General features: G+C 41.6%; 3 protein-coding genes and 1 pseudogene across 3 annotated transcripts; 1 reads left to right on the top strand and 3 right to left on the bottom strand.

Moving 5' to 3' along the window:
- Nucleotides 1-782: 782 nt before the first annotated feature.
- Nucleotides 783-3,210, bottom strand: LOC116212307 (annotated as a pseudogene).
- An 840-nt stretch (nucleotides 3,211-4,050) lies between these two features.
- LOC116210503 (CO(2)-response secreted protease-like) lies at nucleotides 4,051-8,176 on the bottom strand. The gene is made up of 11 exons (XM_031544388.1): nucleotides 7,898-8,176; nucleotides 7,579-7,670; nucleotides 7,375-7,472; nucleotides 7,129-7,281; nucleotides 6,925-7,036; nucleotides 6,172-6,709; nucleotides 5,851-5,945; nucleotides 5,472-5,711; nucleotides 5,131-5,245; nucleotides 4,843-5,047; nucleotides 4,051-4,751 (listed from the first exon to the last, which is right to left on the bottom strand). Exons 1-11 carry the CDS (start codon nucleotides 7,979-7,981, stop codon nucleotides 4,192-4,194), a joined length of 2,292 nt encoding a protein of 763 aa, XP_031400248.1. The 5' UTR covers nucleotides 7,982-8,176; the 3' UTR covers nucleotides 4,051-4,191.
- A 1,090-nt stretch (nucleotides 8,177-9,266) lies between these two features.
- Nucleotides 9,267-13,040, bottom strand: LOC116211391 (protein SUPPRESSOR OF K(+) TRANSPORT GROWTH DEFECT 1). Its single transcript, XM_031545752.1, has 8 exons — nucleotides 12,297-13,040; nucleotides 11,645-11,750; nucleotides 11,021-11,219; nucleotides 10,407-10,475; nucleotides 10,244-10,318; nucleotides 10,036-10,134; nucleotides 9,789-9,944; nucleotides 9,267-9,670 (listed from the first exon to the last, which is right to left on the bottom strand). Exons 1-8 carry the CDS (start codon nucleotides 12,766-12,768, stop codon nucleotides 9,545-9,547), a joined length of 1,302 nt encoding a protein of 433 aa, XP_031401612.1. The 5' UTR covers nucleotides 12,769-13,040; the 3' UTR covers nucleotides 9,267-9,544.
- Nucleotides 13,041-14,969: 1,929 nt separating this feature from the next.
- LOC116210737 lies at nucleotides 14,970-17,200 on the top strand. Its single transcript, XM_031544764.1, has 5 exons — nucleotides 14,970-15,298; nucleotides 15,377-15,483; nucleotides 15,835-16,327; nucleotides 16,460-16,578; nucleotides 16,714-17,200. Exons 1-5 carry the CDS (start codon nucleotides 15,050-15,052, stop codon nucleotides 16,913-16,915), a joined length of 1,170 nt encoding a protein of 389 aa, XP_031400624.1. The 5' UTR covers nucleotides 14,970-15,049; the 3' UTR covers nucleotides 16,916-17,200.
- Nucleotides 17,201-17,220: the final 20 nt, after the last annotated feature.

Below are 17,220 nucleotides of genomic sequence, written 5' to 3'. Positions count from 1 at the left end.
AATCTATCCTGTAAGCCAACTTCTTCCCTGCCTTTGAGAACTTGAGCTGAGGAGGGCTCACTGTGAGCTTCACTCCAGCCAGATACTCTACATATGGACTGTAAACTGTGGGACCCTGACCGTAGTACGTGACTTTCCGATGGGCCGAAAAGCTCCCGCTCATGGTGGCCACTCCAATTGAAGGGTAGTTAAGATTGTAGGACGGGGTCAGATTCTTTGGGCAGGAGAGCAGTTCCCTTGTCAAGTTTCTTGAGCTCCGCTGCAATGGGCGGATTTTAGGATCTCTGCAATGGCGGACACGCGCGGGTACTGCATGGATGTTCCTGATAGTATGTTATACTCAATGGATCGACCCAATGTGGCTGTGGTTGCAACTGGAGACCACGCTGCCAGAATGTTAGACTCCTGGTGCAGATATATCGGGCTCTAAATGGATAGACCGGAACACCTGACATCAAGAAAAAATAATGGAAGGAAACATTAGAAAAGTTACGTAGTTGGACCCGAACTTACTTTAATGATTTCTGGTTTATGATGTTCGGTCCCATTGAAGAAAACATCGCCATCGCCAGGGCAGGCTTTGTCTGCAGCACAGTTGTCGTCGCAACGATTCGAGCAGTCGGATAACTGTCATGACCGTAGTGTCATCAAGATGATCAAAATCGACCTGAGGATTGCCAATGCCGTCCGCTGGTGGAGCACGAGATTTGGAGCAAAGCTGTCCACATCCTGCCTCGCCAGGCCATCATCGCTCATCAGGTCTAGGCAGTTCAAGTTCGATGTTAACTGTAGCTACTGAGAGCTTCGAGAAGTTTTGGGACCCGCCTTTCTGTTGCATGATAAGCTTCAAGCTCTGCTGCTTCCAGTGGAGTGACCAGAGAACCCGAGATTGCTAACTGAAACCCGACATCTTTGGCGATCGGATCCGCAAGAATCATTCCAACCCCTCCGGCAGCCCTTACAGCATCAGCCCTGGCCCTCCAGTTATCAGACAATAGCGTCCCTAGGGTGCACACCACAATTTTCCCCTTAACCAAATTTGGACCTAAGGTATTGTTCCTGCATCAGCTGTTACAAGAAAAGTGGCAAAAATTAAAAGATGGGATTCGAAACCTTTGTATGTGACTTGCTGTCATCGGGATGTATACCGAAATGCAGAAGATACAAACCTTGCAATTCTTGGCATAATTCCTGGAGCTGCTGCAGCACGTCCAGATATTAATCCATAAGAAGTTTCCATTTTAAAGGGGTTCAGAGAGTAAACCTGCAAGAACGTATTTATGATTTTCGAGTATTTCTCACGACACGAAGATTGAACTAATCATGTCTGAATTAAAAAAATTAGATACCTCTAGAAGTAAAAAATGCACCATGGTGATTCAATTAAGTTACCTTTCCATAAGTTTTTCTCAAATTCCCTTTCCATGAATTAAACTTAGATACTCGAGATGGATAATATTTCTTCAGGAATACCTTTACAATTTTTGAGTTTCCAAGATATATGTTCGTGATGAACTCTCAGTCCACTGTGCTGGCGGCCACAGCAAGAATCCATGAAGCAACAATGGTTGCAGTTTCAGGTAAAAAAAAAGTTCCCTGCTGATGCAGAGACAAGAAAGTCCCTCTGGAATGCGTGAAACTGTCCGATTGAGTTGCAATGTGGAAATAACTTGGCTGCTGAGGAGCAGGGCCAATGGATAGGGAGAGTATATCAACTCTGTCGCTTTTAGCATCGTCCATGGCTGCCAAAATATCAGCATCACGGCAAAGGTTGAACCAACAGGCCTTGTAGACAGCCAGTCGGTCACTTGGAGCCCCACCCTTTGCAGTCCCTTAGCCCAAGCCATACGGGCTAACATCATCGACCATGGAACCAACTATTGTTGAGCTCATGTGGGTCCCATGCCCATCACTGTCCCGTGCTGACCAGAAGAACGTCTGATTGAATGACTCAAGGGGCCCGTCATCGGCTTCAAACCCTTTGTAATAGTACCTTTTAATAGTACCTTGCACCTATGATCTTTCTGCAAATCCCAAACAGAAATTATATTGTAGAATTCAGAGAGTGCACTATGCCAACTCTTTGCTAGCATGATCTGTTTCAACACAGGCATGATGCTGTATTGATTGGTAACTACTGCAACGGTGCCGGACCAATTTCCAGTGGTTCTAAGAACATTAAGCTTTTAAGATAGAAGCCAGAAATGTATTGGATATACGAAGGTTTTACCTGTTGCAGTGGGCCAAAGTAAAATTATCACCTGGAATGCACTCACCCTGGAATCTTTCCGGAGAAGGGCCTAGTCCAGTGTCACTGTAACTCTGGGATTCAGACCAAATCCCTGCAGAAGAAACAATCGACCTAACCAGCCAAAGTGGTCAGATAGAGGAAGAAACAGTGAAAGATGAGAGAGATATGGGGGAATATTAGTACCGGTGTCGATTATGCCAAGAATTACATCGGACATTGTTGTGTGCAGGAATTCCCAGGAATGAGTCGTGTGCAGTTGGTTCATCCTGCTCTCAAAGATGAAGACAACTTCGCTTTTCCCTGCAGGAAATCAAAAGAAGCTTGGTCTATGCAAATCCACATTCGTCGACGAACTAAGTTGAGCTTTATATTTGGAAATTTGTTGAACTTGTTCTTGTGTGAGCACAACCGAGAAGCCTTGCAAGCTTTCGCTGTTGTGGTGAAACACTGAAGTTCGTGCTTTATCAAGACTGCCATAAAACATAAGCATCAACATTCATATGGAATTCATTTTGTCTTGCAATTGAATTAGCTCCATAGATCTGCTCGGATCAGTACCTTGCCTTTCAGTTACTGAAGATAGGAGTTCATGGTTTTCTCTGATCAACAGATTCCGAATCGGGATTCGAGTTGGACCCCAAGTAAACAATGTAATGCTTCAGATTACTCAGAAAAAAGTAATCATCACGATAATCAGATGCTTTTATTCGGAAAATAATGCTTATTGACTATGTTTATATTGGGGATGCTTCGGACTAAGAAGTCTGCTGGATTTGAGAATTGTTCTGGGTAGTTTACAGTTATGAGCTCCTTAGAGTGGGAGAAAGAGCGAAAACCACTGGTATGAGAAAGTACACGAGAGATCAAATTTACTCTAGGGTTGCACCGGAGGTGGCAACATTGCTTGCTAAAGCAAGGCTCCATAAGAAGAGGAGCGCAATTAGAGCGGCAGTCCTCATCTTGGTAATGTATCAAAGAGGGTTTGAAAATTCGTTCTGCTTCTTATGCAACAAGACAGGAACTATTACCAAATGTAATTATCTTATTGTAAACAAAAGGATAAAGAGCAAAAATTGAAGAGCCGGCTGTAGATTAGTATGACAGAGTTTCCGAAGATTCTGCATGGAATTTTTTCCAGCCGGCTCATGTAAATGCTTAGGACAAGAGCAAGTGTTTGTCTTCATCAACTATTATACTATGCGGATCATAGTTCAAACAAGTTCCGAATATCACAATCGATCTCGTACCCGAAATAAGAAATTACAGAGGATGGAAAAGGAAAAATGTTGTTGGCTTTCACGATTAATATTCTGATTTTTTTCTTCTTTTTCCTGAACAGCTGGTTTGCCATACACAACCGGGTCTCATTGGCAGAGTCAGAGTAAGCTAATTGAATATATCGGCTATCAGGTTTGTGCTTTATATATACATACATATTAAGCTTATACAGGTGCTAAATGCCTGTGTTCTCACACGAGATAAAAGATAATGTGAGCATCCTAAGTCATATTATCGAACAAGACGACCCTTCCATTTTAGACGTATGAATTCCATTGGTCTTTTGCAATTTCTCTATATTTATACAATTGTTCTGCCTGAATTCCTTCGTCCATTTGAAAACTCCATATATTTGTAAGGACGATATGCCCATAAACATTTTATTTTGTTCACTGAAACCATATGGACTGCCCGAAACTTGCTTAGCTTCGAGTGAAGCTAGGAGACTGCTTGGTTCGAGTAGGACTCAAATCAAATCAACGATTTATTTTATTGCTTCATACTGCTAATTTGGATGGTTATTGTCGTATTCTATGTAATATTGAATGTCTGAAGCTTTGTTATGCAATTTCCATGTCATTGCTACAGACACTAGAAATGAAATCATTATGAAATTACGGTGGAAAGCTTTACTACCAGTTCGAAGAAAATTACAGTATTCCTCAGTCTCTGTTGGAGACTGAGACCACGTTGAGGCCAATAGGACTCCGGACCTGGTGCACACCATTGCTCCATGTCAATGACCCGAACACAAAGCTCCCATTGCTGCTCTGGTAGGGAGTAAAATCTATCCTATAGGTCAACTTCTCCCCTGCCTGTGAGAACTTAAGCTGAGGAGGATTCACAGTGAGCTTCACACCAGCCGGATACTCTACATATGAACTGTAAACCGCAGCACCCTGACCATAGTAAGTGACTGTTCGATGGACCGATAAGCTCCCACTCATATTGGCCACTCCAATTGAAGGGTAGTTAAGGTCGTAGGACGGGGTCAGATTCTTTGGGCAGGAGAGCAGCTCCCCAGTCAGGTTCTTGAGCTCCAAAGGGCCGGCACCGAGGCTGCATAGGAAGTTGATCACGTCGGCGGAGTCGAAGTCATAGATAAGGCCTGGGTCCAGCGCGGCAGCAGGGTTCACGTGGCCCGAACCATAGTCAAAGGGTGTGGTCTCAGAGCCGTTCGGGTTCTTTCCAATGAGTTTCTTACTGTTGTCCATGGGAGTTGCTGCGAATTAGAATAGTTAAAATTACCGTTTGTTAGTATGGAAAAGAAATATATATGTATATATATTTCTTTACTTGATGTTGAAGCTTACCTGTTGTCATTATTGCGGACTTAATTGCTGCAGGGCTCCAAGAAGGATGGGCAGATCTTAGGATCGCTGCAATGGCGGACACATGCGGGCACGACATCGATGTTCCTGATATTATGTTATAGTCAACAGCTCGACCTGATGTGGCTATGGTTTCAACAGGAGACCACGCAGCCAGAATGTTGATTCCTGGTGCAGTTATATCAGGCTGTAATAGACAGAAATACCTCATATTAGGAGAAGAAATAGGACAGGGGACATAAGAAAAGTTATGGTTGTACTGGAACTTACTTTGATGATATCTGGTGTTATGATGTTCGGTCCCATCGAAGAAAACATCCCCATTGTTGGCGCTGGCCTCGTTTGCAGGACAGTTGTTGTCGGAACAATTTGAGCAGTTGGATACCTGTCATGGCCGTAAAGTCACCATGATGATCAAAATCTACCTCAAGTTAATTAATTTTAAAGCTAGGCCAATTGATTGCCAGGACAGCCTGCCCCTGGTGCACAGAATTTGGGGCAACCCTGTCCAAATCCTGGCTGGGCGGGCTGCCAGCCATTACCGGGTCTACATAGTTCAACCACAATGTGAACACTGGATAATAAGGACTTCCGGAGGTGTCAGGACTTGCCTTTCTGTTGTAAGATACGCTTGAAGCTCTGCTGCTCCTAATGGAGTGATTACAGAACCTGGGATTGCAAACTGAAACCCGACATCTTTGGCAAGCGGATCCACAAGAACTACTCCGATTCCTCCTGCGGTCTTTACAGTGTTGGCCTTCTCCCTCCGATTGTCTGTCAATTCTTCCAGGGTGCAGACCACAATTTTTCCCTTAACCAAAATTGGATCTAAAGTACTGTTCTTGCAGTAGCTGTTACAAAAAATGTAGCAGGAAATAAGGAACAGGATTTGAAACCCTTTCTAAGCTGGTGATTTCGTGAATGTAAAATGAATACTTATATCTAACTTACTGTCATCAGGGCATATAACGAAGTCCAGAAGATGCATACCTTGCATTCTTTGACGGAATCCCGAGAGCTGCTGCAGCACCCCCTGCTATTAGCCCACAAGAAGTTCCCATTTTGAAAGGATTCAGAGAGTAACCCTGCAAGAACAGACTTTTGATTTTTTTTATTTTATTTCTGGGGACACGAAACACTCATGTTTGAACTCAAAACGTTAGATGCCTTTCCATAATACTGAACTCGATCCAAGTTTTGTACAAATTTTACTTGATTATCAATTGCAAATCAATGTTCCTTTCTTCTGGTGAACGGACATGAGTTAAATTTAGATACTTCTCAGATGGATAATGAGTTCTTAAGGAATACCTTTACAATTTTTGAGTTCCCGAGATATATGTTCGTGGTGAACTCTCGGTCCACTGTACTAGCGGCCACAGTTAGTATCCATGGAGCAACATTAGTTGCAGTTCGTGGAAAAAAGGAGTTCCCCGCTGATGCAGAGACGAGAATGCCTTTCTGGAATGCGTGAAACGCTCCAATTGAGATTGTGTTGTGGAAATAACTAGGCTGAGGAGGACTAGGGCCGAGAGAGAGGGAGAGTATATCGACTCCATCACTTATCGCATCGTCCATAGCTGCCAAAATATCAGCATCACTGCAAAGGTTGAACCAACAGGCCTTGTACATGGCCAGTCGGGCGTGTGGAGCCCCACCCCTCGCGGTCCCTCGGCCCAGCCCATACAGGCTAACATCATCGACCACAGACCCGGCAATTGTTGAGCTCGTGTGGCTCCCGTGCCCATCACCGTCCCGTGCTGACCGGAAGAACGTCTGGTTAAATGACTCAAGGGGCCCCTCATCGGCTTCAAACCCTTTGTAATAGTACCTTGCACCTATGATCTTTCTGCAAATTCCAAACAGGAATTTTATATGTAGAATTCTAAGAGCACACTATGCCAACTGATTTTGCTAGCAATGATCTGTTCTGCCTGCGGCATGATGCTCCATTTATTGGTAACTATTGTAATGCCGGGCCAATTTCCAATCGTTCTAAGAGCATTAAGCTTTCAAGATGGAGGCACGGAATATAGTTGATATACCAAAGATACGATGTAGTACCTGTTGCAGTGAGCTGAAGTAAAATTCTCTCCTGGAATGCATTCACCCCTAAACCTTTCCGGAACAGGGCCTACTCCTGTATCATCATAACTTCGGGATTCAGGCCAAAGTCCTGCAGAAGAAACAATAGATGAAACCGGCAAATCAGATCAAAAAGTGGAAGAAGCAGGGCAAGATGAGTGAGATATTTAGGAATATAAGTACCAGTGTCGATCACGCCGACAATTACATCGAACATTGAACCTGAGGGCATTTGGCCTTCATACTGGAGGGAATTCACTCCTAGGAATTCCCAGGAATGAGTCGTGTGCAGTTGTATCATCCTGCTCTCAAAGATGGAGATGACTCCGCCCTTCCCTGTGGCAAATCAAAAGAAGCTTGGTTGTTCAGGCTTAGTTAAAAGTAGGTGTAATGTAACCATGTACGACCTAAGTTTAGATTTATCGTTACCGGAAAGTTGTTCAGCTTGTTCAGGTGTAAGCAAAGCCGAGAAGCCCTGGAAGCTTTTGCTGTAGTGGTGAACCACTGAAGTCTGTGCTTCATCAAGACTGCCACCAAAACATAAATCAACATTTTGTAGGGAATTCATTTCTTTTGCAGTTAAACAGCATATTATAAGTGAGCTCTGCATAGCTGCTCGGATCAGTTCCTTGCCTTTCAGTTACTGAAGATAGCATCTCATGGTTTGCTCTGATCACAGATTCCGAGTCGGGATGGGAGTGGGGCCCCATGTAAACTATGTAATGCTGCAGATATTACATGCAGGAAAAAGTAATCACCCACAACAATCACATGCTCTTACTTGGAAAAGTCTTGCTTATTGAGAATCGCTCAGGATACTTGTGAGGGAGAAAGAGCGAAAACCATCGATGTGAGTTAGATTCACTTGTAACCTTAAATACCGGTTTATCATGTGCGCCATTCTCAGTTGGCAATGCATGAACAACGCACGCGAGAGGTTGAGATATGGTACCTTTGCAACAGAGGTGGCAGCATTACTTGCTAAAGCAAAGCTTGACAAGAAGAGGAGCGCGATTAGAGCGGAAGATCTCATCATGGCAATGTAACAAAAAAGGATCGAAAAATTATTTTGGTTGTTCTGCAACAATGCAGGAACTACTTATAGGACCCATGAAATTTATCTTATTGAAAAACAAGAATGAAAAAGAACAAAATCGAAGAAGAGCCGGCTGGTGATTAGTGCGAAGAGTTTCAGAAGATTCTGTATGGAATTCTTTCCGGCCGGCTCATGTCATGCTTAGAACAATAGACACTTGCAAGTGTTTTGACTCCATCGACTTTTAGTATATATACTTGTCGAAGCGCCAAAGATTTTCTTTACTTAGGATATGCCGATGATAGTTTCAAATAAGTTGATGTTCCATGATCGTAGTGTTATAGTTTGGAACAGATCATTTTCCATAATATCGCCGCATTAAATGCAGGCTAAAGCTTTGCCATCCATGCTGCATTCGCAGCAGCAATGTACCATCTCATTAATGTGCATATGCACCTCAATATATCTCATTCTCCCGAGATAATTAATTATGCAGGATTGATAACGATGTTCTTGGCTTTTCCAATAAGCATTCCGAAAACGGAATTTTATTTTTCTTTGCTGCAGTTTTGCCATAAACAAGGCATCAGAGTACAAGGCAACTGAGCAAATATTCAGTGAGTAATTCTCTGTCACTTGACCATGTAATACCCAATCGTAATGTCTGAAAGTGAAAAATTAACCCTACAACGGGTCCACAAGCTCCCATTTATAAGCATTCTAATTAATCGTTACTCATTCAAAGTGAATTTAAAAAAAAAATTAACTCAACTCCACTTATCTTTAATTCAACAACACAATCATTATTTATTCATTTTTCCTTAATATTTTTAATCATTCAATTCAATTTTTAATATTAAATTCTCTCAACTATTCATTATTTCTTTTCACAATTCAACAACACAATCATTACTTAATCATTACTTTCTTTCAACTATTCATTATTTTTTTACATTTTTTTCTTATAATTCAACAACACCATCATTACAAACTAATTAAAACCAAAACTCAACTCAAATACCAAACGCAACCTAAATATTTTCCCAAGAAAACTGGCTCAAGTTGATAGATGCCAAGTGACTCTTCTCAGACAAGATACCAGAAATAATGTAAGAATGCTTAATCGTATTATCGAAGATGACAGCCATTGGAGTTAGAGCCACAGTATGCCATCAATGAGAACTCCATGGGGAACGTTTGCAGACAGAAGCAATAGAATCTTCAGGAAGCATGTCCCCAAAGATTATCAGGTGACTTGGTACCTTAAGGTCCTTAACCAACAAGGTGGCGACGTACTCTATGAACAACTTCATATTGAGAGAGCGTCTCTTTATACAAATTGAAACAAGAAGCAATTCTAATGGACAGTAGCAAGCCCTGATATTTCTATCTCATAAAGTATGCGAATGGGAAGTAAAAGAAGTCGTCTTCCCAATACGAAAGAAGCTTAAAAGATAATGTGATTCCTTGGATCTGAGAACAATTAACCAACATAAATTACAAATCACGGCAATCAAGCTGATGCCTGCACAAAAGCTGCAGACGGCCAAACCAACACAGTGATTACCCTTCCTCCCCAAACTCCTTTGTGAATCTCTCATGGACATCTAGGTCTGCTTTGCTCACAGTCGGCCTCTGTCTTGCCAGCACTTTATCAAAATCTGTCTTCGAGATTGGGGGAGGAAGGATCTGCACCAAAGTTTATAGATAAGGAAAGGATAGATGAAGATGTAAAGCCACAACTAACGTAACATAATAAATTCCACAATGACCAAAGAGGTTATCCATCCGATTGTAGAAGTCATACCTTAGAAGCTTCTCCTTGGGCAGCCAGCTCCTGCATGGAGATTTGAACGGCACCTGATTGTTTGGGTCCACAAGGAACCCACAAGTCATTGGGAGTCTTTATGAAGAACATAGCATCCTGGGTCTTGCGAACAGGTTCAAAGAGGACGTCCTTAACCTGGACAGTTATCAAACATGGAGACGCCATGAAGGCATGTCGTCAGAATGAACCTGAACATAGCTTAAGATAACCAGGCCGAAGCACTTACACAAACAGCTATATCTGAACCAGAGAAACCCTCAGTCTTCCGTGCCAAGCTTTCAAAATCACTCTCAGTTAAATTGTGAGGAGTATCTCCTAAATGAACCTACCGTTACAGAAACTTCAGAGAATTAGTCTGGTCTCACTGTTACAAAGGTTATGCTCTACAAGAGAGCGGTGTATGAATGATTTCTCTGATAGCAAGCTTCAAATACCTTGAACATGTGCTGCCGAGCCTTCAGATCTGGTAGAGGAATGTATATACGCTTGTCAAAACGCCTCCTGATGGCCTGCAGTTCAGGATCCGTATAAGCTACAGAACTCTGGGAATTTGAAGGTGTTAAAAAAAAAATTAACAGGCCTTTCAATCTTTTTTACCTGATCAAGAGCATAAGGAGTATTGGTTGCTGCAAGAACAAGAACTTTCTCATCATTATGTCCAACACCCTGGATGTTAAGAGAAGTAAATCCAGACTCACGTTAAGGCCGAATTCTGGCATGTAAGATTGTTCTGAAAAGAGAAACAATAGCTATATATCGAGTATTGTAATCAAGGTTCCATATTAAATATAAATAGCTGACATAAGCCAGATCAATGCAGCTTATACTATTACATCGAAGCAACTTGCCAACAGAATTCAAATACCACCAAGAACAATTTAAAGCAAATGAAAGGTCCATTTCACATCATCAGATTTTCAGACAAAGCCAGTCAACATTAAACTTTCTTAAGCAACAATTAAATCAAACCACTTCAGTCTGTAAACTAACTGCTTCTGCAAAGGGTAATTTAAAATTGTAATAGTGAACACCAAAAATCTGAGCTAGTCATTCTGACTTTCCATCACTATAAAGTATTCAAAAGCTAAATTTACCATGAATGCATGTAAAGGTAGGCTAGAATAAGGATGGGATGGTCATTTGTATAAGTAGCAATTGCAACATATAGCGCAGCAATTGCATCTCCAGAAGTTCAAATCATTCCATAATACCTGCATCTGGACAAGAAGTTCTGTTTTGATACGTCTAGAAGCTTCACTTTCATTGCCTTCTCCACGCTGGCCGCAGAGGGAATCTATTTCATCGATGAAGATAATGGACGGAGCACTTTCACGGGCCATTTGAAAGAGACTGGAAACCAACTTCTCACTCTCACCCATCCACTTCGATACAAGGTCTGACGAAGATACACTACTCACAAATAAAACAAAAAAAAAAGAGTCAAAAAACAAAAAAAACAAAAACACGGATATCTTGTCTTATTGAATGCACCTACACATAGGGGAATACCTATGACACTTGGCAGAAGTAATACGCATACTCTGGTGACCTGTTCCATCTATGAGTAATGGCTAAACTTAAATATGTGCAAGATATATATGTTTGTGATTCTTTCAGTATCTGAATGATATGCATACTCAAGATATACTTAGAAGAGATTAGGAAGCAGCTTCTCTTTTTAGGGTGATGCAATAGAAGTGACCAAAAGGATTGATAGATACAGTACTAACTGAAAGGCATAACTAGGCAGTATCCCAGAAAATTTCTCAGAAGAAGACAAGACTTAATTTTCTCGTAAGTTAGAACCGATCATAATTTCATTACAGAAGGTTCACCTGAAAAATGTAGAGTCCGCTTCAGTAGCAACAGCCTTTGCTAAGTATGACTTTCCTGTCCCAGGAGGACCATACAACAGAAAGGCCCTCCATGGCCGGCGCTTGCCTGAAATAGCATCAGAAGGTGGAAATCCTCAATTGCAGGGCAAGATCATCTTCATATTCAAGAAATGGCGACAATCGAGTTAAAAACACCCAATGCAGGCCCCAAACGAAATAGGCTTAATTATATCATGATTAAACAAGTATACACTTTCCGTACTATTGTAAAGGAGTCAAGCTGCACGGAATATTGGCATCAAAGTCAAACTAGGGGCAACTGCAGCAGAAAAATGACAAAGGAGCACACTTGCACAAGTCTATGCAAGGCAAAACTGGATAGTTACTAGCAGTAGCATCGATTATTGGGAGCTTAAGCAACAGAGGTAGTCCCGCAGAAATGTGGCCTAATTACATCGATAGTCAGTCACATCAACTATGCAGAATGAGCTTATAATCAGGCCGAAGCATCACAGATAATAGCGCGGTGCTCAACAAGCACAAGACATCAGTAGAAACAGCAAATATCATGTCTGTAATTATGAATCATATCTCTAAATAACTGAAGGAAGACGAATGTTCCAAAAGACAACAAACCTCAGCCCCAACATACCAGTGAAGAACTGCGGAAATTTAACAGGCAATATAACGGCCTCCTGAAGTGCCTGCTTTGCGCTCTCGAGCCCGGCCACATCGTTCCACTTCACATTAGGCTTCTCCCTTATGATGGCGGAATTCAACCCGGCCTTCAGCTTCTCCTTCTCGGCATCATCCCCGTCGCCACCACTTCCATCCTTGGGCTTCGTCTTGGGGCGGGTCGCGACTGCGGCGTCACCATTTGAGGCAGGCCCAGGTCCTCCCTCATCGAGCACGGCCCTGATCTCCTCAGCCCTGCGGAGGTACTCGGTGAACTTCTGGGTGATGGCCTCGCGAATCTTAGGGTTCTTCTCGTACTTGAGGTGGGTCTTAAAGTACTCGAGCGCGTTCATGTATAGGGGGAAGGCCTTGGCGTAGTTCCCGGCATTGTCTTCCTGCACCGCCTGCTTGACGTACTCGATTGCCTGCTCCTTGAAGTTGCTGTACATCGTTCAGGGGCGGGAGTTGGAGGATCGCATACAGGGAGGAGTCCCAATCGATCGACAGGTGGGTAAAGAAACCCTAGAATCGGAAGCAGCTAAAGACGGGAGGATCGGAAACTCGCGATTGGAGGCGGATTGGAGACAAAACTGAAGCAGATTGAATCGGATAAATCTCCGATCAGACGGATTCCCTACTCCGGCGGTCAGAGGGAGAGAGAGGGAGAGAGAGGGAGAAATGAGACACAGAAGAGGAAGGGAAGAAGAGGCATAAGCAAAACTTTGGACGGGAATTTTCTACGTAGGCGCAGTCGTGCATTCACCAAGTCAAATGTTAAATGGACCTGGCGCATACGCCATCTACATATATATATATATGTGTGTGTGAAAACAAAATCAAGGTGGGCAGCTATATAGATTCGGAACGCTTGATTTTTGAATATGATTTTTAAAAATTTTTATGTAAATTTAAATCTTAAGTTTTTAATAAATTTTTATAAATTACAAGTATCTACATTTATGATTTTTTCTAAAATGTCTTTATTTTTAATGAGAGATTATATCGTATATTTGGTAAATATATGAATTGTATTTATTTTTTTTCAAAAAATAAATTGGATTTTATTTTCCTAAATTCTGCATAATACGTTATAAACACGAAACACTGCTAGCATAAAGTGGTCTATTCAGCTCTCAAATAGTATGTCTATCACTAGATGTGGGCTCTTAATAAGTATATTTACCGTGCATTAATTTTTTTTGCTTTTTTATTAGTAATTCGATCTCGGAAGTATGAAAATCCTGATAAATCAATCTCAACTTTTTCTCTTTTATCTTATGTACATTTACCCATTGTTCTTATAAAAAAAATTCTTTTTCATTGAATTTCATTCTTTATCATACGTTTGCAATATGTTGTGTTTTGAATTTTTTTATACATATTAAAATTTTATGTGAGTTTTTCAAAAAATATGTCTATCATTAGACATGAATGTGGTTTTTCAAGATATATGGGCATTAGAAGGATGCCTTTTTACACTTCTTTAATATAGTTTTTCATATATTATTTTTCAATTTAAATTACCATGCATTAACCATATATTTAATTATATATTTTTATTGATTGTAGATTATTATGATTTTTAAATAATTAAAAAACATGAATTATATAACATTCTTTCTAGTGCAATGCAAGGGCTCTACAACTAATTAAATGGGACTTGGTGGTCTATGTTATCTCTGTATCTCTTGTAAGTAAAAGTCTGAAAATCCAAAAAATTGAAATATTCAAACATACATGTACCAAAATACCTGAATATGGAAATTGACTACACATTACAGGCGGGTTTTATGGCCAAAAAAATCGAGGACCATCGACGGTATGCGAACCCACCCAAATAGTACATATTATATATATATATTTAAACTTACATTTTATCATTTTAAAATTTTAAAATTCTATTCTAAACTATAATACTTGTCGTTTTTCCTCAAACTCCAATTTTTTTTCCACCGCTCGACTACTCTTCCACTCCACAGCTCCATCATGAAACCTCAAACCCTAACTCTTTAATCGTTGAAACATCAGTGAAGCTCCTCCTTTTAATGCTTGTCCTTTTTCTAGAGCCTCTTGTAATTTTCTTTGATTTCCCAAGCCAGAATCTTCTTGTATTGTATATATATGCGTGTAACGTTGCTTTGTAATGAGACATAATGAAATATATAAGATTTTTGCTCCATTTCAATTTTTTTAATAAGAGTAGTTAACACGTAGTCCCTTTATTTTTTCGATCCCTGAAAAACTCATCCGAGAAAACCAATATTATGGTCGGTCAATTTTTTATGTAATCAAATGATTTTCAAGTGGTTTTTTTGTTCGAGAAAATCAATCCGAGCTAAATAGTGGCAGAAAAATTTTAGAATAATCCACCCATACCCACAGTTTATAGAGCTCCTCATGGAAGCTTATACGCCCGGGTGTATGCAAGGTGCCGTCGAGCCGAAGCGAGTGCGCCCGGCGCAGCTTAGCAAGGAAAATGGCGGAGGAAGTTTCCGCTTTTGCGGTGAGGGGTGAGTGGACGCGGCCTTGTTGAGGACCAAGACAACACGTTGTTGTCGGGCTGCAGAGCCCATCATTGGTTGGTTTGGGCCATGGCCGAATGGCGAAGCCCAGGTTGAAAGTTTGCTCGTTAGCGGTAGTCCAACTCCAACTGATTCATTCATTCATCGCTCCGGTGAACGAAGCTTTTGGTTAAGCAGAGAGTCCAACTCCAGACGAGCTCAGGCGGAGATGGGAAAGCGGGAGAAGAAGCAGAGACACCAGAGGCACCCCCGCCGAGAAGCCTCTCACTACCTCGATGAAGACCAAGACGGTGGCTTCAGCTTCGATGGCATCTCGGCAGCTCCAAAGCCTTCTCTTTCCGACGAAGAAGAGGAAGAAATTGACGAAGAAGAAGATGAACCAGAAGATGGTCGAGCTTCATCGTCGTTGACAGCCGAAGTTCCGTCGAAGTTCCACCTCTACCAGCAATCAGTGCAGGTTTGTTTCGTTTCATGAATTCGGTCACTTGCATTTCTGATCGGAATCTAATGCATTGGCTATTCTATTTGAGTGCAGTCGCCGAAAGGAGACATAAGTTACCTGCAGAAGTTCTTCCTCATGTACGTGGGCGGGAGGCAGCCCCTTCATCTGCAGGAAGATTTCTGCGGCACTGCTCTCCTCAGGTATTTGCTTCTTTCATTCATGCCTCCATTTTCGACTAGAAGGAAATCAAGTTGGTCCGCTATGCCGGAAGTGCTAGGCTGTTTGATGAAATGCCCAACTGAGCATTCTCAACTGCGGAATCCAACCGTGGCAGTTCATACATTTTTACTCTGGAATAGGAAATGACTCGGATAGTCCTCATGGATGAGCTCACTGACTGCTGAAATTGGAAATGCCTGTCATGTGATCCCCAAACATTGATTTTTCATATTGGTCTTGTTACAGTCATCAAATGCAGTCCTTATTGCTTGTAATAGTTGAGAAGCTGCTCTTGATTACTGGAATGGAAATTAATTTGGTGAGAACTGCAGCACGGAGTGGCTCAGGACAGATCCGCGTCGAACTGCAGTTGGATTGGATTTAGATCTCGAGGCGCTAAATTGGTGCATGGAGAACAACATAAATATAGTCGGAGCGGATGGATACTCCAGAATCTTCCTTTTCCACGGCAATGTTCTTCAGCCAAATGAGGCCAAACTTGTCAACTATGAGCCTGCAGAGTTGATTAGAAGCATAAAACTGGATGAGTGTGATAAGAAGGATTGTACACCTCAAGTCAATGCTTCTACTTCCATTGGTACCAAGTCTTCACGGATTAATACTGAACAACTGCCCTCAAGGGACATCATATGTGCTTTCAACTACAGCTGTTGCTGTCTCCATAGTCGGAAAGATCTGGTGCTATACTTCAGGCATGTTCTTAGTGCCTTGTCCAAAAAGGGCGGCATATTTGTGATGGATTTATATGGGGGCACATCATCGGAGCAGAAGTTAAGGCTTCAGAGGAAGTTCCCCAATTTTACGGCGAGTCTTTCCTCTTGAATTGATAACAGTAATTTCAAGATTTTATTTCAAAGTACGATGTTCACCGATAACACTCTTTGACTATTTTCCAATAGAAATATTAACGGTTAAGCATTTTGAGCAAATGTGCAGTACACATGGGAGCAAGCTGAATTTGATATTGTTGCAAGGAAAACAAGGATAAGTCTTCACTTTCATATTCAGAAGCAGCAGAAGAAGATGCGCGACGTTTTTTCTTACAGTTGGAGGCTGTAAGTTTGTTTCCTCGTAAAACATGGGATTTTAGCATTTTGTTTCATAGCTCTTCATATCCATCTTATGGTCCCATAGTTGATAGTCCACACTAGGCTATGGAAAGATTCTAAAGTCGCTCCTTTCTGGTGCAGCTGGTCATTGCCTGAGATAAAGGACTGCTTGGAAGAGGCTGGATTTAAATCGGTCCATTTTTGGCTACGAGAGATGCCTGATACTCATGAGAACAGAAGCACAACGGGATTCGGTGCAGGACGAGATGTGAAGTATGAAGAGGTAAAAAGTTTCCAGCAGCAAGATGCTTGGAATGCATATATCGTCGGCGTTGCAAAGTGAATGGAGGCAAAAAAAAAAATTGCCAGGTAACATGTTGTACTCGCCACACTAGACTTTGGTTAATGATGATGTTCTCCTAGTTCGGAAAGACGAACATGTTTTGCGTTGTCGGGATGCTTTTCCTCCCTCACAGGATTTCATTATAAAAGAGTCAGATTTCCTTGCAGTTTGTACTCTATATCTAGAAGATGAAGTTCAAATGTGAACCCTTCACTCCCTGCACTAAACTTGTCGGAGGTCGTTCTTATTTCTTTTAGTCGATCCAAGTCTGGATTAATTATGCCATTGAGCCTAGTTTTTTGACT

This window comes from Punica granatum, chromosome 6, assembly GCF_007655135.1.
Source record: "Punica granatum isolate Tunisia-2019 chromosome 6, ASM765513v2, whole genome shotgun sequence".
In the NCBI taxonomy this organism is placed as follows: domain Eukaryota; kingdom Viridiplantae; phylum Streptophyta; class Magnoliopsida; order Myrtales; family Lythraceae; genus Punica; species Punica granatum.
Note: the sequence above shows the minus strand (reverse complement) of the source record. Positions and strands in the feature narration are given on the sequence as shown.

Excerpts from the sequence above, each read along its gene's own strand:
- LOC116210503 (XM_031544388.1), bottom strand. The coding sequence starts at position 7,981 with ATGATGAGATCTTCCGCTCTAATCGCGCTCCTCTTCTTGTCAAGCTTT. Across the intron at positions 7,473-7,578 it reads CTATCTTCAGTAACTGAAAG|TCTTGATGAAGCACAGACTT; the intron begins GCAAGGAACTGA and ends TTTTGGTGGCAG. Across the intron at positions 4,752-4,842 it reads GTCCGCAATAATGACAACAG|CAACTCCCATGGACAACAGT; the intron begins GTAAGCTTCAAC and ends TCTAATTCGCAG.
- LOC116211391 (XM_031545752.1), bottom strand. The coding sequence starts at position 12,768 with ATGTACAGCAACTTCAAGGAGCAGGCAATCGAGTACGTCAAGCAGGCG. Across the intron at positions 10,476-11,020 it reads AACTTCTTGTCCAGATGCAG|GGTGTTGGACATAATGATGA; the intron begins GTATTATGGAAT and ends CTTAACATCCAG. Across the intron at positions 9,671-9,788 it reads CCCAAGGAGAAGCTTCTAAG|ATCCTTCCTCCCCCAATCTC; the intron begins GTATGACTTCTA and ends ACTTTGGTGCAG.
- LOC116210737 (XM_031544764.1), top strand. The coding sequence starts at position 15,050 with ATGGGAAAGCGGGAGAAGAAGCAGAGACACCAGAGGCACCCCCGCCGA. Across the intron at positions 15,299-15,376 it reads TCTACCAGCAATCAGTGCAG|TCGCCGAAAGGAGACATAAG; the intron begins GTTTGTTTCGTT and ends ATTTGAGTGCAG. Across the intron at positions 16,579-16,713 it reads TTTTCTTACAGTTGGAGGCT|CTGGTCATTGCCTGAGATAA; the intron begins GTAAGTTTGTTT and ends TTTCTGGTGCAG.